General features: G+C 47.1%; 2 protein-coding genes and 1 long non-coding RNA gene across 11 annotated transcripts; 1 reads left to right on the top strand and 2 right to left on the bottom strand.

The window, feature by feature from the left end:
* Positions 1-3583: 3583 nt before the first annotated feature.
* On the bottom strand, positions 3584-14621 carry COPS3 (COP9 signalosome subunit 3). 9 transcript variants are annotated; one of them, XM_066329834.1, is made up of 12 exons: positions 14471-14621; positions 11519-11648; positions 10534-10646; positions 10380-10429; positions 9428-9520; positions 8514-8693; positions 7405-7545; positions 6205-6378; positions 5280-5366; positions 4868-4981; positions 4233-4313; positions 3584-3922 (listed from the first exon to the last, which is right to left on the bottom strand). In XM_066329834.1, the coding sequence occupies exons 1-12, from the start codon at positions 14523-14525 to the stop codon at positions 3869-3871; spliced, it is 1272 nt and encodes a 423-aa protein (XP_066185931.1). In that variant the 5' UTR covers positions 14526-14621; the 3' UTR covers positions 3584-3868. The 9 variants fall into 9 exon arrangements, with proteins under 9 accessions (XP_066185931.1, XP_066185932.1, XP_066185933.1 ...); XM_066329835.1 differs by lacking the exon at positions 14471-14621 and adding an exon at positions 12248-12569; XM_066329836.1 differs by lacking the exon at positions 9428-9520.
* A 1107-nt stretch (positions 14622-15728) lies between these two features.
* On the bottom strand, positions 15729-17022 carry LOC136367967 (uncharacterized). The gene is made up of 2 exons (XR_010744757.1): positions 16922-17022; positions 15729-15973 (listed from the first exon to the last, which is right to left on the bottom strand). It is a non-coding gene; the product is annotated as an uncharacterized lncRNA (long non-coding RNA).
* On the top strand, positions 15919-23982 carry NT5M (5',3'-nucleotidase, mitochondrial). The gene is made up of 5 exons (XM_066329850.1): positions 15919-17158; positions 19799-19899; positions 20274-20334; positions 20665-20779; positions 20967-23982. The coding sequence occupies exons 1-5, from the start codon at positions 16895-16897 to the stop codon at positions 21122-21124; spliced, it is 699 nt and encodes a 232-aa protein (XP_066185947.1). The 5' UTR covers positions 15919-16894; the 3' UTR covers positions 21125-23982.
* The last annotated feature ends 1212 nt before the right edge of the window (positions 23983-25194 follow it).

Below are 25194 nucleotides of genomic sequence, written 5' to 3' on the forward strand. Positions count from 1 at the left end.
GCAAACGCCCAAGTTAAACTTGTTCAGGCTCTTCATTTCCATTAAACTACTCCTGTTTCTCTTAAATATTAAAGGATTGTTTACCTCTAGGAATCTATGACGGAAAGCTAAACCAAATTCCATGTGAACTACTAGGCTTCACAATAATAAAGTACCAGATTCTTCCCTGCCCCTTGGAGTTGCCCCTGAGTTTTAAATACCTTAATCTGAACAGAAGTAGTAAATTTTCAAAAAGATAACAGTATAGATCATTCAGCTGAGTAAAACTTGTACTTTAATCCCAAGAAAGAGCAGCTATTGCTGATACCACTACAAGACGCACCTCTGGATCCAAGCAGCCACACATGGGCTAATAATTATGCCTCTGATTTAAACAATAGCCAGATGGTCAGTAAGACTGGATTATTACAGAAACACAGAGTTCAGACACGAATCCCAGAATGGTTTGGGTTGGAAGGACCTTATGGACCTTCCCTTTCCAACCCTCTGCCATGGGCAGGGACAGCTTCAGTAGACCAGGTTGCTCAAAATAAAAGCATTCCATCCAAAATCCCAAAGCCCATCTCACACAAGGACCTGCAGCAGCACTTCTCAAGAAAGACACTGAAGAAATATTATTTCTACTCAGAATTGCTCAGAAGAGCTTTGAGAAGCCACCAGCAGGGCTTGAACACCTCTGGAGCAGAGGGCACTGCCATACACAGCAGACAACCAGCAGCCTCCCCAGTCAGCCAAAATCACCTAAAAAACAACCAGAACAAGAGATCCCCTCAAAAAACCTAAGGAACCCCAGATACAAAAGACCTGCAATCTCATTTAAGACAAACTGAGAACAACTGGTTTGTTATCTTTATTTGCCGGTAGTACATTTAAACAGCTTCTCAGGACTAACCTGGGCCAGCGTGGCCACACGGAGGACATTTCCTAGGTTATACAGATCGCCTATGACAACACAAACACAGGGCTGTGCTGTGGGACACACGGGGAAGTTGTGGAGAAGGAGGCAGCTGGACTTACACCATGAAGTGATGGCTCAGCAGAGGTCACACACTGGGGCTCCTCAGTGGCACAAAAACAGGAGTGGGGATTGAACACAGCTTCCGACCATTCCTTCTCAGAAACATTTCAAAATCTCAGTGACTGGCCTAGAGACCCCTCCTGTGGCTACGAACTGCAGCTGCACATCTAACGCTGCCTTCAGAAGTGCCTTTTGTGTCTTTGCTAATTAAAATGCATCAAAATTGGAGTCAGATATCAAAGCATGCACTCAGCATTCCCTGGCCACGTCTTGTGACTGTGTACGACAGGAAGAAACAGCCACGGGACCTCTGAGAGTCCAAGCTGGGAGCAGCACAGCACGCAGTGTTCCTAGATTTGAGCAGAAGTCCTTCTGCAGTAAATACAAATTAAAACCAGAAAGCCCAAGTGTTCTCGAAGCCTCTCAGCTGACCACAGCCCAAGCAATTAGTTCCAAGACTTGGAAGGAGCCGCTTCATTAAAAATCTGACTTAATTTCAGCACTATCTCAAGATACGCAGATGCCAGACCATGTGTGTTTATCAGACTAGGACTTAAAAGCCCTTCCCTGGAGCACTTTTGGTGAATGCTTTATCTACTGATTCTACAGGTGAGACCTGACTTTGAATTTCTAACAGAATTCAGACATTAACAGCACAACTATGCACACCAGAAAAGGAACCTCAACAGTTTTCTAACTTTAAAAGCATTTGCCCTCTTTAAAAAATCAGATATATAATGGAATATATAATTTGAAACTATTACACAGCTATTTTTGCCATCCTTTTGATGTGAGCATGGATTTATCTACTTTAGGCAAGAAAAAAAAGAGAAAAATCTAGAGCTATTTGCAGCTGCATAGATTACTTTGCTTCTAATTCCACAGCTGGAAACCATCCTGCAGCTCTCAGCAGGTAAATCCATGCTCACTAATAGGAGCTAGTAGTATAAAAATGGACATTTCTGGGTTTTTTCCAACTCCATGACAGCATCCTGAATACATTCTCCTCTGGCAAGGGAGCCACGGCAAGGAGAGTTGAGCCAGGCACATTTCTGGATGGGTGGGGTTTGGGGTTAATTGTTTGCAGTCCCTTCTGTGAGTGCCACATATGGTAGTAACAACCACCCTGTTTTGGGCTCAAGCCAGGGCATCACTAATTACTCTTTTAACACTTCCATGGGACCAGAGGGGAAAATGGTGTATATTCAGCATTAAAATCACTGCAGGATTCATTAGAATAAAAACTTTCAAAACCATAGATCTCTTCTAGTTACAAGACTCGTAAGGCGATTTATGCAAAACCCCAAGATTTTGCTTAAAGATCAGATATAAAAGTTGTCCCAGTGGAATTCTCTCTGTCAGGAAGTGATGAGCTGCTCACACTATGGACCTCCACCGTGTTCAATACTAAACTGCTATTTTATACTTTCAAAAACATCCTTTGCCACCAACCACAACCTGGGACACTGCTCCACACCAGAAAGCAGCACCCTGCTGTCACAGAGGCTCTGCTAGATTTGCAATTTTAAGTGAAAACCCCAACACTACTGTATCAGCGCTGGAAGCACGAAAGGAGTATTTTCAAGCACAGGCGACCTCAATACATACAAACTTCACACAGCAAGAGGCAGGAATGCTCAGCTCCCACCTGGAAAGAAGCTGGCAGGGTAGCAAGAGCAAGCAGCTCCTGGTCAGGTGTTTCAGTGGAAAGCAGTGGCTGCTGAGCTGCTCGTTTTCTGACTTGATGACAGGTTTATTTCTGCCTGACACGAAGGTGTTTGAACAGTGAGAATCTTCAGATACACGAGAACAACAGAAAATTAAACAGCCTGTTGATATAAGGGGTGAAGCACTTTAAAGAATCCAGTAAGAAAGTTTTAAAGTTTAAAATAGTAAATTAAAAGCCAAGTACCGTTCCAACACATTATATCCGAATAAAATCCTGCATTTTGAGAGCTGTATAGAATTCTGTTTATGTTCAATGCAGAAATACTGGTTTCCACCAAAGAAACTATCAGCCTGTTGAATACCTTCATGCCAGTTGCACGGGAACAAACATTTACATTTCTTTCAGTATTAACAACTTCCTATCTAGAGTCCTCCAGGAACACCAATGTTTTCCAAATATCCTTTTGTTTAGGTCTAATAAGTTTCATCAAGAGCAAATAATATTAGCAGATATTTTGTACCAGAAACTTAAAATCATAAACAGCTGTCATGTATGTTTTCCATATATAATTCCTACTTTGCAGCAAACTTCCTTACAAGGACACGTTGATATCTTCATCCTTTTGGGAAGAACATTTCCTCATTTAACAGACAGACCAGCTACATTGGGCATATGCAAATTCTCTACATTATGATTTGCTTGAACTCCACCCCTCTGCCTCCACCACACATACGATAAATCTGCATTTTGAGCCAACTTTAAATACAGAATAATGAACCAATAATTATCTTGTAAGTGAACCAACACTAGTTTGTATTCTTCCCTGAATAACACTTTTTTTTTTTTTTTTTGCAGAAGAGAAGGACTGCTACAGAAACACGGCAACATTCAAACCCTTTAAAACAAAAGGTAGATTATTTAATGCATTAACAATGTTAATCTGAAGATAAATAAATCCACAACAGACTTTCAAGTTTCTTTTGAGATTTCCTTTTTCTTTGCAGAGAATATTTCTGATATTATACAGTACTGAGAGGGTGTTCTTTTATTTTCTTAATGTCCAGGTGAAAAGCAAAGCTCAGTTCTCTCTGCTCTCTTCGTGGAACTCCTCAATGCCCTGTTCCAGGCGTGACTCTTTCATAAGCTTTTACTTGAAAGCGGAGTGGTGAGCAACATTAATTTCAAGAATAACTGGATGGTTTGGTCCCTGAGTCATCTTCTTGAGAGCCCATACTCTGAAAGGGAGAGAGTTAGTTCTGTTCAGAAACAAGTCTGCAGGCTTGAGAAAGTTCTTTGAAGTGAACAGGTAAGAAAATAAAGTGCCTATGAAATAACATGCGCCTAATTTTCTGGTTGAAATTCCTGCAGGATTAATTAGGGAAAAGTACCTTCGAAAATAATAAATTATCTTTATGATGTGTCATGATGTTTATGCACATATTATTAATAATGTGTAATAACAACACTGTAAATACTGACATTCAGTACACCATACTCACTGCACTGAATCTCTTCTATACTCTTATAAGACATTAAATCCATTACCTTCTGCACAAACTGAGGGTTCACAGTGATCTCTTGATCCATGGCTTTCAGTCGTTCATCAAGCTCTATACATTTCAGCATCTTAAAAATATGTATGAAATGGATTACTTCATCCAGCTTGTACCTGATCTTCAAGACATTTCATGGCTGTGCCATGTACAACAAATAACTTTTGCCACCACTAAATCTCCACATCAAAATATTCTCATCCCTCACCTCCCAAACAAAAGTGTCAGACCATTTTTTATTCCCTTCATTTGATCCATGTCTTCCCAACAACCCTTTTTAAGGCCATTGATGGACAGTCCCATGAGGCTCAACCACCTTAACCCACAGGCAGGTTACTGAGAGCCAATAGAAGTGATCCTTGAAGTTTAAAACCCTAAAAACAATCTTTCTAATCCATTCGAGGATCTTCCCATCATCAACAGCAAGCAGTCAGTCTCCTGAAACAGCTCAAGCTATGCAGGACACACTGACAGAGAATATTAATATAAAACTCATGAAAATACTGTGAAATAGTCAAATAGTGATTCACAGTCTTCTGTATCTACGCTATTACACTGGCTTCTACCAGTAGTTCTCTCATTACAGACTAAGGTTCTTTGGTAAGAATTCCAAAAGCAGTGATTTACCTCCTGATCAATGTTATGAAGCATAGCTGGATTGTTATATTTTTCAGGATTATCATGGAAACAGACCATACCATCTTTCTGATTAATACTTGCAAAGATTTCACCATCTTCTATCTGAAATGAGAGAGGGTTTAATAGAAGTTATCACCAAGAACAGAATTTCAGGTAACTACAACACACAGACTCCGTGGAATTGTCTTTAAGTTGGTTGCTTTTATTTCCCACAGGTTCCCAAAACCACAATTCATGCCTTATCTTACATGAAGAACAGCTTTTTAGATTTTTTGAGAACAGTTTCAACACCACAGCAGACTGCCAGCACTTCCTCCACCCTGAAAAAGAACTGCTCAGGATGTGTACTGCCAACCCAAACACTAATTTTGGGATAGTATAACCAAGTCAGAGGTCTTACCATGTGGAGGACGTATTTTTCTGCTTCTTGGGGCCCCGACAGCTGCACTCGACTTGCCATGTCTTGTAATGACAATGTTAAAAATGTCTGAAATTTAGAAAGTTTTAAAGTGTTAAAAATGGTTGTTTAAGATTTTCTCCTTGATGCTTCATGGCCTGTGTAACCTGACTGTGGAAGTCTGATGGGAAGGAACAAGTGGAACACACAATTATTAAAGGGCCCATGAGAATGAGTCAGTTCTTCCTCCAGACATTAATTTCTTACACTGAGCATGTATGGAGTCATTACTCATTCCTGCAATTTCATTTTACACCAGACAATCCTGACCATGTTCAATCTCTTTCTCTCAAGTTTTTACACAAAAAAGGTGAGTTTCCACCCCTTGAATTTCTTTCAAGAGATGCATATATAAAGTTCCTTATGAGATTTTTTTTCTACTGCAACAAATATCATTTGAGCTTGCAAAAAAACCCCTGCTTTGCTCAATCACCTTTCAGGATTAATCTGATCACTCAGCTGAAGGAGCAAATCACTTCAGTGCTTCTGGTTTTGCTTTTATTTCAGACACTTCCAAAATCAGTCCTATTCACTCACTCTTTTCTAATGAAGTGGCCTGTAAAGTTCAGTTTTCCTATTTTTTTGAATAGGGATGAGGGTCACTAGGTTGCAGCACTCACTTTTTTGATTATCTACAAAAACCTCATGGGCGAACCCCCCTGACAGTCAGACTGAATCACCTTTTAAATAATGCATAAGCAGCCAACTGATTTGTTTTCCTTTACAGGGCATTCTAGTCTCCTTTGTTTCAGACACAAATCTCAGTTTTAGTAATTCTCTGCCACATTACTGTGTTAACATTTAGCTCTAAATTGAATCTATTTCAGAAATACACTCTTAGAAGAAAACTGCTCTCAGTTTCTCTTACCTTGGTTAGCCTCTGAATATTCTTTTTGTAGAGAGATGACAAGCATTGCTTAACCAGCCCCATGTTGTTATCTCTTGTGAAAGTTTCACTGTGTTTGTTCACCAGATTTCGAAGCTCCGAGGGTTTATTGGTTGAATAAACTTGCGCTAATTCATGGTAAGCATTGCTAAGAGGCTGCAATTAGAAAAATGAGAACCCTTCTTAAAGAACACAGTGTTCATCCAGCCTCACAAAACCTATTCAGTGCTCCAACATTAGAAGCCATGCAGGCATTGAAATAAATTTAAGTAGCTTGGGCATTTCTCATAAAAAAGACAAGGTGCCCATAACATGGCTTTATGGCAATGACAGACCCTCATGTACTAAATCTGTATACTGCAGTGTTACGTTTAACAAACAACATTCCAGGACATCTGTGTGACAGTTTTACTCACAGCAGTGTGAAAAAACTCTCTCAACTGACCAGCTGAGTTTGAGGTAAGTATTCCCAGTAACTTCCATTGTATTTGTTCTGCCCTCTAAGAAATCCATCCTTGACCACATCAGGTGACAGCATCAACAGCAGAGACTCAGAGGCTGAGACCAGTTCACTTAAACTACTTTAAAGTGTTTTGAGCTTGTTTATTAGTCTCTGAAGTTAGAAGAATTTTGGAAGTCTCTAGAATTTTGGTCACAAATCAACAAACTCATTTTAACTTTTAGAAGTGTGTTACTTAGGATCAGAACTCTCTCAGTAGCAGTTTTATCTCCCACCCTACACCTCCTAATCTGAATGCTTACAGACTCCAAACTCCCAGTTTTTTTAGAAACTTTTGTTCTTTAAAAAGCTGGGGTTTGGGAATAAACTGTTTAGCATTTTGTGCTTCAATCAGATGAAGTTACAGGTCAAATCTTTTCATAATGACACTGCAGCTTGAAAACCAATTGAAATCTGAGTATTTTTTAAATTCTGACATAAAAAGCTATAAAGGAATGTGCAGTATCAGCAAAAGGAATATTGATTAGTACTATTCAACACTGAAGTTTTCCTAAATTTTAAAAACCTGTATCACTGACAGCATACAATCACAGAATGGTTTGGGTTGGAAGGGACTTTCAAGTTCATCTCCCTCCTGCCATGGACAGGGACACCTTCGACTGTTACACATTTACAAATTCAGATTTGTTGATCTATTATTTAGATGTATTTGCAATACTTACCTTAATGAATCTACCAACTATCTGGGAAGTGTATTTTGGTAGCTGCTGAACTTTACCAAGTAGTATCAAAGAAACTAGGATATACTTTTTATATGATTCCAACATAATATGACTGACTGCCATTGCTGGAGTAGTTATTGCCTAAGCAAGAGAGAAAGAAATGGAACAGAAATTTAGTCTGCTTACTGGTAGATCCTGGTAGCTACTGCATGAGCAAAAATCTCAATTTCAAGCTGCATGCAGAAAGGATACAGTGACATATGAAATTCTCCTTTGAGCATTGATGCTTAACTAACTTCTGTCAAAATTAATTATCCAGACATATGCAAAAAAAGAGGAAATTTTATACAAGCTACTCAAAACATATCATGTTACAGTGGTGCCTGTCTTAAAATAGACCTGCTCAGATAGAATCAAAACTTCCTTCCTTGGAATACATCAAAAGTTGTACCACAAATCACCTGTAGCTACTTGTGAACCTGGATTTACACTGACCCTCAAAGATGTTTTATTTAATAATATATACTTTATACATTTTTCTATTACATTATCAGAGGTCTGCAGAATATGGAAAATGGATTTTAGTTCACTGTGATACTGGAACTACTCAAGAGCTGTCCCTCATTTACAAAAAAGAAAAATGCTGCACCAATTTGTTTTGCACATTTCACAGCATTTCCCTCATAAACAAAGCTTTCCCAATTCTACTGTTTTTGTTTTCTTCTCAGATAAAGCAAACCCAGCAAATATTATAACAGCCTTGAATAAGCAAAACTCCTTTCATTAAAGCAGCAAAGGTCTTAGCAAAACCACTGGACTATTTTTTAAGGACACACAACCATGTGTCAACCCGTGACCTGTTTCTGTGCTGCAGTTTTAAGCAGGCAGCTGAAAAATATTTATAGTGAGATAAATTTAACATCACCCTTTGAGCTGTACAGCTTTATGGTGCAATGAGGCTGTGAGAGACTTTCTTAAAGGAAAACACCTCCAAACACAGTTTTGCTTGTGCCAGTTCAAAGGTGCTGTGTTTTCCTCAGCATTGTTACACATCGACTTTTGCCTTTCCAGACATCACACTTCAAACTTTGAATTCCATTTCAAGTTACCTGTTCATAAAAGTAGAGTGCTCTTTCAAAGTTCTTTAGCCCAGTGTATATCATCCCACCATAGTAGTAGTAACATAAAAAGTGCTTCGCATCATATGCCCCATTCTCTTTACAAATATCCATCATGTCCACATCTAGATACGGGAGGGCAGGTTTAAAGCATTTTGCTAACAAACAGAGCTACAAGAAAATAAATCAAGTTTTCATAAATTAGCCATTTCCATTCAAGTTTCCACGAGAAGGAATTGAAACTAACTTCATTAGCACTACTGCATAAATATCACTCTCCCAGGAGTTAAATAACAGAGTAGTGGAGTAACACAGGTTGAAAATCTTTAACAGAGATTATTAACTGTTCTAAAACTATCTGACTCCTAAAGAAATTAAACTCTTAATTAATTAATTAAATCTGTTTGAAACTCCAGGACCGCCAGACTACTGTGCTGGCAGCATTAAATATTGTTCTGAACATTCCTGTCCAACCCTGAATCCCAGGAGCCAAGAATGAGACAGAAATACAAATCCAGGCCAAAGACACCAAGACAAACATGTCTTTTGTCAGACTTGAGCAGACAGTAGCTGGATATTACACTGATACCACCCAAGGCAAGTTCAGTGTGACTTTCAGCCCACAGAGAACGGATGTCAAAGGACTTTCTGAAGTCATCAACAAAATCAAAGATCTGAGGACATACACCGAACATTTAAAATTAGTAATTAATCTGTATATCAGATTATGATTTTATTTCAGTATATTAAATATTAAATATTATTTACTCCTGGGAAAAAACCAAACCAAAATCCAGTTGAAAAATCCATTCTTACACTGCGATATGTGAACACGTATTTCCTTGACAGTTTATAGGTATTTTATAAACTTTTATTCTCACAAAAAGCCCTTCTGATCCCCTTACCTGGCAGAGATCTGCATGTATTGAGGTCAGCTGGTTTGTGTTCATCTGCATCTTGTCTATGGCTTGTCTGAGAATGCTAATTCCTCGCAGGGGCTGTCAGAAATTACATCTCTTTCAGATAATTTCTCATAGATGGCAGCACATTGGATCTTATGTTGACACTTACAAATGAAAAATAACACTAATTGACAGGTTCCATTAAGTAATAGTTAACTTGAGGTTCCCTTTTTGTAGGACATCGCAGATTCTTGGAAAATAAAATTAACCTTGGCTATACAACTTCTCTTGATAAAGTCATCAATTCTGCTCCACAAAGCCAATCTCATCAGGAATACAGTAATCTATCAATAAGAAAACCCTCCTTGATTCCATGACTCCATCTAAACTCCCAACAAATACTAAAGACAAGGTTCTCACTTCACTCCACTTTGAAGCAGAGATCAAATCTGGTCTGTCTCAGGCTAGACTTCACCAAAGTGGCCTGAAAAAGCCAGGATTGTAGCAACAAAACCACTGGTCAAGTATTTCTTAATGAAGTTTTCTGCACATTTAAAGGCATTTAATTAAGAACATTGTATGACACCAGTGAGAATAACACTGAAACTAAAATCACTGACTCACCAGTGCTAATAACCCTTGCAGCTCTCTCCTCTACTCATGCACACATTGTCTGAAGAACATTCCTGGTACTACAGATCTCTTATTTAATGTGGGAGAACATGTTTTTAGGTGACTTTTCTCCCCCCAAAAGTATCTTCCTTAGGTTTTCCTTAGAGAAATCTTAGAATTTTGTTTGGTTCATCACCTTTCAGTAAAGTTAACATCCAAAGAGCTGTACAGAAACACTTGATGTGAAGTTAGTGGCAAATCTTTATGGAGTAAGAGGCTGGTAACACCCCCTTTAAGCCTTGGGTATAGAGTAGCTTATTTGTACCAAATGATACTTGCTCACCTGTTTTCTCTCCACAAGGGCATTTGTTAACTGGTGGCACAGGCCAGCAACTAGACACAGTAAAAAACAAAGAAAGAACACCTCTGTGAAAAATCAGTATTACCAAACTATTCAAAAATATATCAATATATCAAATATATCAGGCTTAACTTACAAGTGTCTGTTGCATATCTAATGTGTTCTCCATTGCAAGTGCTGATAAAAAGCTGCACCTGTGAGAATAACGTTTCGAAGTCAGGGATGCTGGGCATAGAAAACTTCACAAACCTGCAACAAAGAAACAAAAGGTTCAGCATTTAATGGAGGTTCATAAAAAATACTCATTTTCATTGCTAAGTCTCTGCATGTAGGTGCTTGCAAACAAATCCAAAGTGCTTAGGAGAGCATGGGATTTCCCCAGTAGCTGCACAGCAACATCTGAAAACACCTTTCTATGTGCAATGTAATTCTAAATTTAGTGCAAACTACAATGGCAAAGATAATTTTCAGTATTATCAGTATTTTGTTTCAAAAGAATACTAGAACAAGTGCTAGAATTCTGGTCTTTCCCTTAAAAGAGAATTTTAAAATAGCACTGGAACATGCAGATAGTTCCCTTGAAATGAGACCGAGCCAATTTGAAATTCAAGACTAAATATCTTTACCTTAATTCAGCACCACCCCCAAGGCAACTCTAGTTTTATCTTAAACTCCAGACAGCAGCAAGAGCCTCAGCACTGTCTAAAGACAAACATCCAAGACCCATGATAAAAGCCTGGCTTTTACTGGAACACAAGGTCTTGCTCCATGCTTACAGTTCAGTATATTAATGCCCTGAAAATAAAGTTTTAAAAGCTCATCCTGTATCTTTTTGCTGAACACATATGGAAAACCACTTATGGAATCCCAGAATGGTTTGGATTGGATAGGAACTTAAAGCCCATCCAGTTCCAATCTCAGCCACAGGCAGGGACACCTTCCACTATCCCAGGTTGTTCCGAGCCTTTTCCAACCTGACTTTGGACACTTCCAGGGATCCAGGGACAGCCACAGCTTCTCTGGAAATCTGTGCCAGTGCCAGAACAAAACACTTTGTTTGGCTGACAGTTCAGCCCACTGCCTGAAGTTTTAATATTTAATTAAAAGCAAGTAACACTTACAAGACAGCAAGAACACCTAGTGAGTGTTCCTGTACATCCAGGGCACCGAGCACTGTATCCAGATGAGAAATATTTTTTGCTAGCAGCTCTCCACTTTTATTGATCAGTTCACAAAGCTGGGTCATTTGCCCTGAAAAATAAAAAGCATTGTTGTCAAAGCCCAGTTAGAGAACATTCATCCATTCTCACACTTCCTTATAACCTGCTTTCCCATGTAACCTCAGGAAATGTTAGTATCACCCTAAGTTTTAATTTTCTTTAATAAAACAGGTATTAATTTTCTACCCACCACATTTTTTTTTTAATAAAACCAATACCAGAGCTTGCTCTTTACTGGCCCTCAAGCACTGCCCAACTTTCAGGTCTGCTCATAAGCATTTTTTTGACATAGAAGTTAAAGTTACAAGTAAGTACCTACAACAAAAGTATTTAAAAACTGTCCTTAAATTTAATTTGTACAATTAAAACTACAATATTATTCTATATGCTGTGAGCTATGAACACAGCATGAAAAGTGACTACTTTGAATGAGGAAGGTATGGTAAGCCCCAAAACCCTTAGAAAGAAAGCAGAGCCATTCCCATGAACTGCTTTCAAACTCTTCCTCCCTCACAATTAATTGAATGAATTAACACAATGTCCTTCTGAAGCTGAGTATTGTTTCAAGCAGAGTATTGTTTCAATGTTCAATCCTTGCAGATTAGAGAGAAAAAACAGAGGTTCTCTCACCCTTAACAAAAGTCTCCAGAAGATGAGGAATAGTGCCTCCATTCAGACAGATTTACACTACCCTCAGGTCTGTGGCCTTTTCCTTTGAGAAAGGAAAAGCAGGGAAGTTCTAGCAATGAAATGTTAGTTTTGAAGTGACAGAGGGATCAAAAATTCCAAATGGGGGACTAGAGCCCACAGATTTGCCTCCAAAACCATTCTCCCCCCTATGGAATTAAAAAAAGGCATAAGCATGGGAAGGAATGGGGCTTGTAAAACTCTCTGTGCTTTGATAATGGTGTTCAGGCACTGCAAACCCCTAGTTCTGGTGCCCTTCCTATTCTAGAAATCCACCCCTTCCACAGTTCTATCACTTAACATTCCAAAAAAAAAACCAAAAATAAAACCACCTCAGACTCTGAGCAAACTGGTCTACTGGAGGGTGCTCCTGTCCATGGCAAGGGTTGGAAAGAGATGGCCTTTAACGTCTGTTCCAACCCAAACCATTTTGGGATTCTGTCATCCATCCTCTACCCAAACACACACACACAGAACAACTTAGAGTCTAAGCAGAAATCCCAATATTAGGCCCAAGTAAATGTCCCTTTCTGTCACCTCCCAGGCAGCCAAATGACAGTCAGAAGCCACCAGAAGCACAGACATTGCTCCTGAGTGCTGCCACGTCCAGCTGCCTGTCAGGCTCTGGATTTACTTTCACAGAATCCCAGGATGGTTTGGGTTGGAAGGGACTTTAAAAATCATCTCATCCCAAACCTCAGCCATGGGCAGAGACACTTTCTGATAGACCAGGTTGCTCCAAGCCCCATTCAGCCTGGCCTTGGACACTTCCAGGGATCCAGGGGCAGCCACAGCTTTTATGGGAATTCTGTGCCAGCACCTCCCCACCCTCACAGGGAAAAATTCTTTCCTAATATCCAATCTAACCCTACTCTTTTATTATTATAAAGCCATTCCCCCTTTCCTGTCCTCCCAAGGCCCTTATAAATAGTCTCTCCTCATCTTTCCTGTAGCTCCCTCCAGATACTGGAAGGCCACAATAAGGCCACCCCAGAGCCTTTTCTTTTCCAGACTGAACAATCCAGATTCTCACAACCTTTCCTCATAGCTCCATCCCTCCAATGATCTTGGTGGTCTCATCTGGACTTGCTCCACCAGGTCCATGTCCTCACTGTGCTGGAGACTTTCTCACAGAGAACATCTCCCTGGCTCATCCCTAATGGGAGAACTTCGAGAAAGCAAACCCGTCTCCCCTTGAGCCTTCTGCATCCCCAAAACTCTGTGATACAAAGTTCTCCAGCTCAACGTCAGGAGAACAAAGATCCATCTTCCATCTGCTTTGTATCCACACCTTGCAGGTATAAATTGTCTCTGAAGTATAAATACTTTGTATTTATGAAGCGAAACCAGAGTAGGAGAAATCTGGAGTTCAACCCAAGAACTGCCAGAGATAAAACCTGGGGCCATGGCGAGAAAAACCAATTTTTGATCAGCTTCTGGGAGGAAACATCCCAGGCAGAGACCAGTCAGAACACATTTCACAGAGCATCAGCTCAGAGGGAAAGTTCAAGAACCAGGAAACGCTGCACCCACACACAGTAAAATTAGGACTTTGGCAGTGAAACTCAGGAATTCTGACTGTGATTATTAAAATCCTTTGTGGACACGTGGTTATAGTCTCAGATCTGTCACACAGTTCCGTGGTGGGGCGGGACTCTGTCCATGATCTGCTTGGAAATATAGAGCACGGACACTTGGACAACTCAGAAATATATTTTAAACCATACTTATCGCAACCTGCCCGTTCATTAGGAAGATGACAGGCTGAGTCACACAATCCCAGTTAAAGCCCTAGCGATGCTCGCTCCTCCCCGTTTTAAAGGCTCAGATTTTGGCAGGATGACCGGCGCGGGCTCCGCTACCGAAACCACCCCCTGGGAGAACCACGGAGCTCTGTGAGAGCACCGCCGGTCCCTGGTGCCCTGTCACACGGCCGGGATCCCTTCGGGGCTGCCCTGAACTAACCCCGGCACGGGCCCCGCAGCCTCGGGGCTGCAGCACTCCGGACCCGCGCCTGAGGGAGCGCCGTGCGAGCGGGCAGGCCCCGGCCCGCCGCCCCGTCACTCGCGCGGCTTGACGAGCTTCCTTCGGTCTTCGCCGTCCTCCCTCGGCCCCGCGGGCCCGCCCCGTCCTCCCGGTCTCCCCGGCCGGCCCCGTCCCCCTCACCCTGGGCCGAGAGCTGCCGGACGCTGTTGACGAACTGCTCCAGGGCCGACGCCATCTTGGCGGCTCGCGCCGCGGCCGCGCGCGCGGAGGGGCGGGGCGGGGGGAGCGGCGCGCGCCGGGAGCCGCCGCCCGGCGCCCGCCAATGAGGGGCGGCCGCGGGAGCCGCGCGACGCCCGCCGCCCGCGCGCCACTTCCGCCGCCTCTCGCGAGAAGCGCGGTCGCTATGGCAACCGCCGGCCCCGCGTCAGGCGCGCGGGAGGGGCCGTGACTCAGCAGCGCTGGGGGGCGGGGGGTGACGTCATGGCGCGTCAGCACCTCGCGACATGAGGCCTTCCGCGACACGGGGGACCACCGCGACATGGGGCCTTCGTGTCACCGGCGACCCACGCGACACGAGGGTCCATGGGATAAGGGACCCCTGCGACATGTGTCCACCAGCGGCACGAGGACATCTGTGACAACGCGCTCTCCCTGACGCGGGTGGCCGGTCCCTCCCGCTACCCGCGCGGCGGGGGGTGAAGCCCACCCGAATGGCTGCACTGCACCAGCAGAGGTTTAATCCCTTTTGTCCCTTCTGACGGGACTCCAATGTGGAGGTTGTCGTCTCATTGCCTGGAATGTTTGCTCTGGTACCAGGGAATAGGATTTGAATCCCTCAGGTTTATACACGGGTCTGTATTTTCCATCCTTCGGCAGCTGAAGCGGCGTGTCCCGGAGCTGTTGCAGGCAGGGAATGTGTCGGCCGTTCAGTATCCATGAAGATGATGGAAGCCTGAGTGGAGATCACAGTCGTAAAATATCCAGAGCTGGAAGGAACCCACAGGGGTCCTCCAGTCCAACTCCTGGCCCTGCACAGGACAAGCCCGAAATCCCACCCTGTGCCTGAGAGGGTTATCCAAATGCTCCTTGAGCTCCGTCAGGCTTGGTGCCCCGACCGCTGCCCTGGGGAGCCATAAATTTGCATGTATTCCCTCCCTGCTTAGTCAGGAACATCCAGCTGTGTTGAAATCCCATTCCTTGCAGGAAGCAAAACGCCTGCGGTTGCAAGTGAAAGCACAACACAGACCTGAACTTCACACGTTCCCCTCCCAGCCTCAGCTGAGATCACCATCGTGTCCAGCCAGCTCTCCCTTCCTCCCCTCCGTGACCTTCCCCAGGTCACACGATCCAAACAGCAAATTTGCCCTCTCTGTGAAACAAGGACAACACATTCCACTTGGAAAGATTCTGGACTTGAAAAATTAAGTATTTTGGAACCTTATTATTGTTGTCGAGCAAAATCTTTTACTTTCCAGCTCAGTGGTTGCCTGTCAGTACCACTTGGGGAAATCCCTCTTTTTCATTAGTTTTAATCCCCAAAGTATTTTTTCTAATAGATCTTTGGTGTCTCTGGTCAGAACATCGAGCCCTTCTTGGTGCAGTGGGTCCTTCTTTGGGGTCCGGGGATTGGCTTTTAAGGGTTCCTGTGACTCGCAGGGACGGAGTTGTCACACGGCGCAAGAACTGTCAAAACCGAGTGCATTTTATGCACAAAATCACCATCTTAACGTGTACCCACCACCTCTGCAAGCAGGGACGGGCATGGGGAGGGAGCAGGCGGCGGACTGGGTGTCCCAAAGCCTGGCAGCGAGGGAAACTGAGGCAGGGCAGGAGGGAGGGGAGGGCAGCGGGGCTGGGGCAGCCTTAAGGCGGGCGGGCGGCGCGGAGCCGCTGCGCTGTCGCAGGGAGCTTGTGCCGCTTTAAGGCGGTGCCGGCGTTCCGGGCTCGGCAGGCACCGGGAAGAGGAACTGGGCTTTGCACTGCCGGGTCGGGGCGAGCTCCGCGCCGGGCACCGGCCCCGCTGTCCCCGCTCCCCTTCTGGCCGCCGCCGCTCGGCGCTCGCTGGCGGGGAGGGATGGGGCGGGGAGGGGGAGGACGCGCTGGGGGCCAGGACGGGCCTTTGCATCCCCCCCACGACCCCCGGCAGCCCCTCTGCTCCCCCCTGCACCCCGCCGCCGCGCCTTCCTCCTGCTGCACAGGGACGCGCTTGACAGGGCTGCCCGCTGGCTCGGTGCGTGCTTGAAATAGAGGCTTGGAGAGGCTTTCCCCCTTCGCTTGGAGAGCTCCCCCGGCCCCTGCTCTGAACCCCCTATCCCCTGCCCCAGGCCCTCCATCTGATTCTTCCAGGCCCCATCCCCTTCCTCAGGCTCCCCAGTCCCTTCGTTAAACTCCTGTCCCCTTCCTCGAGCCCCTTCTCCTGTCCCAAGCCAAATCCCCTTCCCTGAGCCCCCTACTCTGAGCCCCCATCCCCTTGTTCAAACCCCCAATCCCTTTCCTTGAGCCCCCATCTCCTGCCCTGAACCTGCTTCCCTGAGCCTCCCATTCCCTCCCCTGAGCCCCCAGTCCCCAAAATCTCCCATCCCCTGCCCCGAGCCCCGCTCCACAATGATTTTGCTGAGCTGCTTTCTGCACCTGCGGCCGCGGCGCTGCAGCCCCTTGGCCGGGCTGGGCAGGGGGCTCGGCCCCTCAGCGGGGTCCCGCAGGGCTCTGCGGGTGCTGGTGGACATGGACGGCGTGCTGGCCGACTTCGAGGGAGGCTTCCTCAAGAAATTCAGGGCCAGGTACCCTGACAAGCCCTACATTGCCCTGGAGGACCGGAGGGGCTTCTGGGTGTCGGAGCAGTACGGGCGCCTGGGACCCGAGCTGAGTGTGAGTTGTGCTTCCCCCGGCTCCACGCGTGGCCTTGTTGTCCCTCGGGACCCTCTGAGCCCCAGGGCATGGGGGCAGTGCTGGGGTGGGCTGTGGAGGCCGCCAAAAAGCTCCCACAAAAGCACAGGAGGGCTTTCAGCGGTGCATATTTTTTCCCCCAGAAATCTAGCTTTTTTCGTGCACATCTGTGTCTTTCTTAGAATCCTAGAATGGGTTGGCTTGATAAGGACCTTAAAGACTATCTCGTTCCAACCCCCTGCCATGGGGAGGGACACCTTCCACCAGACCAAGCTCATATGATGACCTAGTGGGCTTTTTCTCTGCATGCCTGGACAGAGGCAGGTGCAAGGAAAGGGGGTACTTCAGAACATCTGTCTTGGAATGCCCCAGATTGTATAGCTGGGGTTTTCTAGCTCTGATTTGGCCACGTGGATTGGTACCATTCCTAGATGAATTATTTAGCTCCTCAAGAGCAGTGTGAGGGATGGGATGCAGCAGAGCAGTTCAGAACAAACCATGCAACTGATGCTTCATTTGACAACGTACTTAAAATTAAAACAACCCAAGTCCTCCCATGCCAGAAATTATTATATTCAGTTTAATAATTAAAGCTTAAAAGCAGAAGCTCTCTCTATGTTGTAATTTATCATCCAGCAACAGACTGACTGTTGCAGAAAGTTATTTTCTGCCTCTGCAAGTTTCCCATCCCAGTGGATGTATGTGGTCTCATCCATGAATTGCAGTTGCTGAAATGTGTTATGGTAAATAAAAGTGTTCCTGTTGTTAGGAGTATGATGGCTACAGGGAGAGGAGTGGGAATAAGGTCCAGGGCGCTCCCATGGGCAAAGTTCTAAACAACTTGATGAGCTGAAGGAATAAAGTGTTCTTTCTGGCTAGCAATAGTGAAAGGGAAGTGCAGGACATCATTTGTGCAATAAAGCAGCTGCTTAAAGTTTGGCAGGGGTAACACGTGATAACAATTTTTTTCTTTCTTGATCGTAACTACTTTGGATGTGTTAAATGAAGTGAGCTTATCTTGTGTCTGCTGTGATCATGAAAAACCACCAGAACCTTGGGCTGAACAAGTAGCAAAACTTGCACAGACCAGCATCAGGGCAGTCCTGGTTTTCCCTGTGGTTTCAGGGCAGAGCTGCTCCATGGCTATGGACGCATGGGCTATTCCAATCTCTGACCAGGGAGCACCACTGGCCTACTTCAGGGACTAGAAAATAGGAGCCAAAGAGTCCAATGAGCTGCAGCTTCCATCTCTGAAAGGGAGAAAGTTCAGCAATGCACCGAGCACACAGACCTGGAAGGATGGAGAGCCCTGGACAGGCAGGGAAATTCCTTTTGGGGATTGAGGGTCTGTCCTGGCACATGGTGGGATTCCCAGCCCAGGGGATTTTTCCGTCTGCTGGGCAGCATGCTGGCCATAGTGCCACAGGAAATTTTTCTGGCTCAGGGAGTGGAGTGGGTCTTTTCCTCAAGGTGAGTTTAGCTCTTCCCTCCTCAAGCTTGATTGCAAAATGCTTTTTGATATAATTGGAAGTCGGATAGCTGCAGAAGTGCTGCTGTAAGAAAACACTTCAGTGCAGTTTGAAGTGCTCTGCTGCATGTGGCTGTGTTTCTCAGATGTCTCTTGTGCAGCTACAGACAATATCTTAAAAATAAAACATCACTGCTCTTCAGTCAGAGGCAGAGCAACTGGAGTTTGAATGTTTGCGTGGCCCTGCGGCATACTTTTACACTGGTTATTCTTGCTGTGGAGCCTGGAGGCATTTCTCCATCTGCAGCTCCTGAGCTGCATCACAACACTGTGGCTGGGCTGCTTCTGCTTCTTCCCAGCTCTCCTCCTCGAGGACATGGTGTTTGTGCAAAATACTTGCTTTCCTTGGCACCTGACAAGCTGTTCACCTGTTTGAGGCAGTGCAGGGGCTGCTGTTCCTTAGAGCTGTGCTGGAACCATTGCAGGCAGTCCCTGGACTCTGCTGTCACCCCAAGGTTTTGCTCCCTGTGGCCTCCTCTCTGCTCTCCCTGTGCCATACCAGTGTGCCAAGGCTGCTGTCCTGGATGTTGTGTTACAAATCCTTGCCTGGAGATGCTCTGTTTGCCTGCTAGACCTTGTCCAGGCATCCCTGAGGAAGAGCATCTGCATTCATCCTGATGTGTGGTTCATCCTGTGATGTACTTTCTCCTGGGAGAGCAGCCTGGCTGCTATTTTAAGTGATCTCATGGAGACAAATAGGCCAGACAGCATCTGTGCCTGAACAGCATCATGGTACAGCAGGGCCACCAGGCCACGTCAGCTGGATCCACGTGGATCCGTCCCTTTGGATGGGTTTGGTTTGGATCTGGATCATCTCTGGTGTTTGGAACATGCAGCTCCCTCTGTGTCTGGAGCTGCAGAGGCAAAACCAAGCCTGTTGCAGAACATCTCCAATCTGAATTGTATGGGGTGGGTGCAGGTTGGTGGGTGGCACAGAGGCACCTGCAGAGGCAAGGGGGGTGAGCAGGAGGGGACCAGAGCTGGTGGTCCCAGTGTTCCCTGTCCCATTCTCTGTCCTAGCAAAGGGTGAGGAGAATGCGCATGCAGGAAAAAAATTGAAAGACGTGCAGTAACTGCTTGCTTTCCCCTCACAGGAGAAAGCCATCAGCATCTGGGAATCCAAGAACTTCTTCATCGAGCTGGATCCTCTCCCTGGGGCTGTGGAAGCTGTGAAGCAAATGGCAAATTTGGCAGAGTGAGTATGAACCTGCTCATGGCGTGTGGGGATGGACAGAGGAGCTGTGTCTTCACATCCACCTCTTGGCAGAAGTGCTGAGACAACAACAGCATTAAAAATAAATATCTCCCAGCCATCAGGGAAGGGAGGGGAGAGAGGTTTTGACTCCTGGAGCAGACACCTAGAACATCAGCTGTGTGCAGCCTCTTCCCTTTAGCTCTGCTCCCAGCAAAGGTTGTGAAAAGGGGATCAAAATTGTGCTGTGGGATTCTGTGAGATGGGGGATTAATCTCTTAAATCTGTTTGATCTGTATGTGGTCGGGGGGTTGGCTTTGGGCTTCTGCCAGCTCTGGCCCAGAATGACACTCTGCCCATTTTTCTCCTCGTGGCAGCACTGATGTGTTCATCTGCACAAGCCCAATCAAGAAGTACCGGTACTGCCCTTACGAGAAGGTGAGCAGGCCCAAATCTCAGTTCCCCCTCCCATCCATGCTGCCTAGTGAAAGGTGTCTGACCCCTGCATGCCTCTGGCTGTTAAATTTACCTGTTCCATCCATTTGCATGCATTGAGGCTCTTGGTCTTAGTCTCTGATCATGACATCAGAAGCTGCTTGGCTTTCAAAGAACTTTTACTCCAGCAGCATCCAAATCCATCCCACTAATGAACTTAGTAAGATAGAGATCCTCCCTGTGTGGGGGCCAGGGCTGTTTCCACTCCACTAAGCACCCCCTGCCCCATCCATCAGCCTTCCCTGAGCTCACTAGCCATCTCTTGCCTTCCAGTATGCCTGGGTAGAGAAGCACTTTGGCCCTGAATTTCTTGAGCAGATTGTTTTGACACGAGATAAGACGGTGGTTTCTGCTGATCTGCTTATAGATGACAGACCTGATATAATAGGTAAGAGGTGAGGGCTGAAGGAGTGACTGGAGGCAGCCAGGGATGGGTGTTGGTCTTTCCATGCTGTTTGGGTTTTATAACTTTGGGGTCTTCACGTTGGAGTGAAGAGTGGGGATTGCAGTTGGAGTGAAATCAACTTCAGTGTCCTACACAGTTGTCCAGACCACTGACTCTCCTTCCTTTGCAGGGGCAGAACAGAACCCCAGCTGGGAGCACGTGCTCTTCACTGCCTGCCACAACAAACACCTGCAGCTGAAGCCCCCCAGCCGGCGGCTGCACTCCTGGGCTGATGACTGGAAGGCCATTCTGGACAGCAAACGCCTCCCGCCTGGCCAGGCCACCTAAACACCGGCCCCCACGGCCCCCTGGGGCTGCAGCCACCTGCCTGTGTCCGTGTGGAGCCCTGCTGAAGGCCACAACCACGGATGGACAGACAGACAGACACTGTCCCTGCTGCAGAGAGGAAGAGGAGGGTGAGCTGAAGTGCCACAGTCACCTGGACTTGAGAAACAGACCCCAACCCAGCCCTGCTACAAGGGAGCAACAACAGGATTGTGCCTGTGGACCTGACAGCTGGGCTGGGGGGCATTTCCCACTGGCTTCTGGGGTCTCTGTGCTGCATCTGCACCCCCCAGGTGCAGGGCTAGCCCAGCATTTCTGATGGACAAGGTCACCCTCAGCGTGGCACTGCGCTTGCCTGGTGCACCACATGCCACAGACCAGTTCTCCATCCTCCCCTTCACGTTATGGTCAGGGATCATGTGTGTGGTTTGTTTAGTCCTTGCAGGATTTCATCCCAAGGAGCTGCCTCAGGGGGTCTTTCCACTGGCAGTGTCTGGGTCTGTGGAGAGGGGTGGCTGGAAGGGCAGGGAGAGCAGGCAGGTGCTGTCCAGGCTCCCTGCACTGGGGTCTTGTTGATGGAGGATTGTCACAAGCACATCCAGAGATGCTGTTTGCAGTTCTCACATACTGCAAGGGAAGATGTTAGCAGGATGTTGCTGTTAAAGGCTGGGGAGCTGTGCTGGTTTCAGGATAGAGTTAATTTTTTTCACAGACAGTATAGCCCCACACGAGCCACTGTGAAAATAATTAACTCTACCCTGGCCAAAACCAGCATGGGACCCCATGAGAGGTGCCCACGAGCTGTATCACAGGGTAGTTTGTTCTGCAGCTCCACCATGGTCCCAGCTCTGGATATCTGGGGACAGAGTGTGCAGCCAGTCCCCTCCCCTGGTTCTAGGCCCCTGTAGAGAGGTGTCCAGTGCCTGGCTGGTGCAGAGAGGTCACAGCACACGCAGCTGTACAGCCACCTCTGCTAGGGGACAGTGCAGGGGCTGCTGAGCTCTGAGTGCTGCTGTTAGCTGCAGTTGGCCACCAAAAAGGGATGGTTTAGACCAAGGGGCGGCTGCAAGAGGGATGATTTTGGCATAGCTGTGCCCACAGCCTCTTCCTCCCTTGTTTTTCTCATTTTTGCTTCGCCGGGCCTGCACCAGTCCAGCCTTGAACTTCAGCAAGCTGTTTGGCACGAGAAAGCAGCTGCTGCTGTTCCTCCTGGCCTCAGAGACACAACCCAGCTTCTGAGAGAGCCTGGCATCCCCTCCCTGCCTGTGGCACTGCCACAGGGCAGCCACAGCCCAGCTGTCCCAAGTGGGAGCTGGTGTTGGCCGACCCCAGGGAAAGCCCCAGGGATGAGCCGGGTGTGTCCCTGCTGGCACCACAGATGCCATCAGACCCCACTGCTGGGTGTCACCACACTCTCCAGGACCCCACTGCCCTCCTGGCCCAAGGATTTGCTGACTGCAGCAGTGAAATTCCCCACTTGGACATGTAACCCCACAGGCAGAGGGGGTAGCCAGGGCTTGGCCAGGGTTTGCCATCCTGCACTCTGTGCCCACACCTTTGATTTGCCTCACCCCTCTCCCGATGGGCCCCCATCAATGAAAGTACATGAACTTAAAGCTACATAACCAACAAATAATGTAATTCAGCAATGGCAGCCGGACCCCTCCTATTATCCAGGACCCGGAGGGTTTCTGGAGTTGGTGCTTTGGAACCTGTGCCTTCCCTGGGTACTGCAGGGCCAGGAATGGGGCCAGTGTCGACTTGGTGCTTGCCCTGTTTCTTGGGATGGGGAGAGTTTACAAAGTCAGCACGGTTGGCCCAGGGCAGTGGGACTTACATACCACAAGCATCTTTTTTTCTTTCTTTTTTTCATTTTTCTTTCCTGTTTAAACCACTGGGTGTGTCTCTGGGTGGTGGGTTTGGTTTGGAGGGGTCTATTTGGGATGTGCAGCTGCCTGAGGTGCAGCCTCCTGGCCAAGAGCTCCCTTGGCTGGAGGGTTTGCAGGCTGGAAACTGGGATGGTATGGGAGCACCATGGTCAGCTGCTGCATCTGCTGAACATCAGGAACCCCTTGGCTTCACCAGACCTCCACTAGCTGTTGACCCCTCTATGCAGCCAGCGTGACTTCATGGGGTCCAAGCTGGTTTTTTTCTAATGGTACCATGTAAATATGAGCTGCCTGGGCTCCCCAGAGCCTTCTCCCTGCTCATTGAGCCAAAACAAGCTGGCACATCATCCAGCAGCTGCCCAAACCTGTCATCTTCCCCCGAGGCTGGGGCAGACCCAAGGGGTGTGGTTCTCTGGGGCCAGCAGAACTTTTCCCTGTGGTGAGATGCCAGAGAGACCGTGTGGGTTCACACTAAATATACTTGAAAGAGCTGGAGTTTCTCATGCCTGAGGCTCCATCTCCATGCACAGAGATCCCGAGCTGGTAGCTGGACTGTTTGCTCCCACACTCAGGACTGGGAGGTGACTCCATCACAGACGGATCGGCCCGTTCAAGCCTGTCTGTGTCCAGCTGAGATACACAGAGCTTTTATTTTTGAATGTACATCTATAAACCCAAGGCAAACAAGGAGCACTGCAATAAACACTGGGTTGTTTGGCATCCAGCTGCCTAGAAATGGAGTTTGGGGTTTGCAGTTTCCCAGCCTTGGCTCTGTGTGGGGATAGGGGGGTTTCACCTCCACGTTTGGGAATGTCCCCTTGTCCAGAAAACCTGGAACCAGTCCTGTTGACCTGGAAGTGCCATCACCCTGTTAGACACAGTCCCTGAGGGCAGAAATAAAGCCAAGGGGTGGATTTGGGTAGACTTCATCTTCCTAAAGATCTTCTATAATAAATAAAGCTGTGAAGTGTGTGTCCTGTTGGGCCATAGAGGAGAAGCTATAAAAGGGGCTGGGACTGTCATGGGCTGGCTCTCCCTGGGATTTTATGCCTTATCCATCATTGCTGGCTGCTCCACATCCACACACCCAGGCTGTGAGGTGTCCATCCATGGACTCCCTTGCCTGCTGTGGGGCTGTCCCATGAGAATCCCTGTGCAGGATCCTGTGCAGAATCCGTGACCTGAACCTGCATGCTGTGAGCAGTGCCTTAGCCCAGCTGGACACTGGTACCAAGGTCACATTTCCAGTAGAAGATGGGGCAAGTTGGAAGGATGCATCCTGATGGAGCATGATGAACTCCTGGTCTGCAGCTATGTCTGTTCTTCCACACTCTCCTACGTGGCTTTTTTTTTAAAGCCTCAGGTTGCAGATATATATTCCAGGTGATAAGCAGTTTCCAAATCATGCAGAGACAGAGAGGAGGGGTAATGAGATGGTGGTGCTCTGACCCTGGCCCTTAGCACAGAGCAGCGCTCAAGGCCAGTGCTGCTGGGAGCCTTTGCACCCTTCCCATGGGCAGGAGCTGCTGGACAAATGTGCAAACACGCACATCCTCAGGGCATTCCCACCTGGAAGCATCCCTCTCTTCCCCAGTCCAAGCCGGACCAAGGTGGCAGGCCCTGGCAGGGCGGGACCGAGTGATGCTCGTCCCTGGATCCTCGGCAGCAGTGGCCACGCTGCTGGTTCTCTCATTAGCTCGTTCTCACCTTGGCCACTGCCCAAATAACTCCGAGCGGTGTGAAATCCCAGCGGAGGGGAGAGCCAGGAATGCAGGGGCCAACCGGGGCCAGCCCTGACGCAAGGGCAGCGGGTGGCGTGGGACAAAGCCAGGGCAGGGGACGGGGCGGGAGGGAGGATGAGTCACCCAAATACGCAGGAGGAGAAGGAGCGGAGGAAGGGATGGAGCAGCTGGAGGCAGCTGGACGGGGCTTTACTCCTGCCACCGTGCCCAGTTTCAGGAGAGGAGCGGGATGGTGGCTCAGGTCACTGCTGTGGCCAGGCTTTGGAGCCCGGTGGTGCCAACGCGATGCGGGCAGCACATGCGTGTGGATGGAAGAGGAATATCCACTAGAGGGGACTGTGTGACCGCGTGTGGGAGCGCGCTGCTGCCAGCCCGCGCTCAGCACAGTGTGCCAGTCCTCCTTCCAGCCCTCCCGGCCATCCCAGCCCAGGCTGCCCAGCCC

The sequence above is a fragment of the Sylvia atricapilla genome, chromosome 15, assembly GCF_009819655.1.
Source record: "Sylvia atricapilla isolate bSylAtr1 chromosome 15, bSylAtr1.pri, whole genome shotgun sequence".
Classification (NCBI taxonomy): Eukaryota; Metazoa; Chordata; class Aves; order Passeriformes; family Sylviidae; genus Sylvia; species Sylvia atricapilla.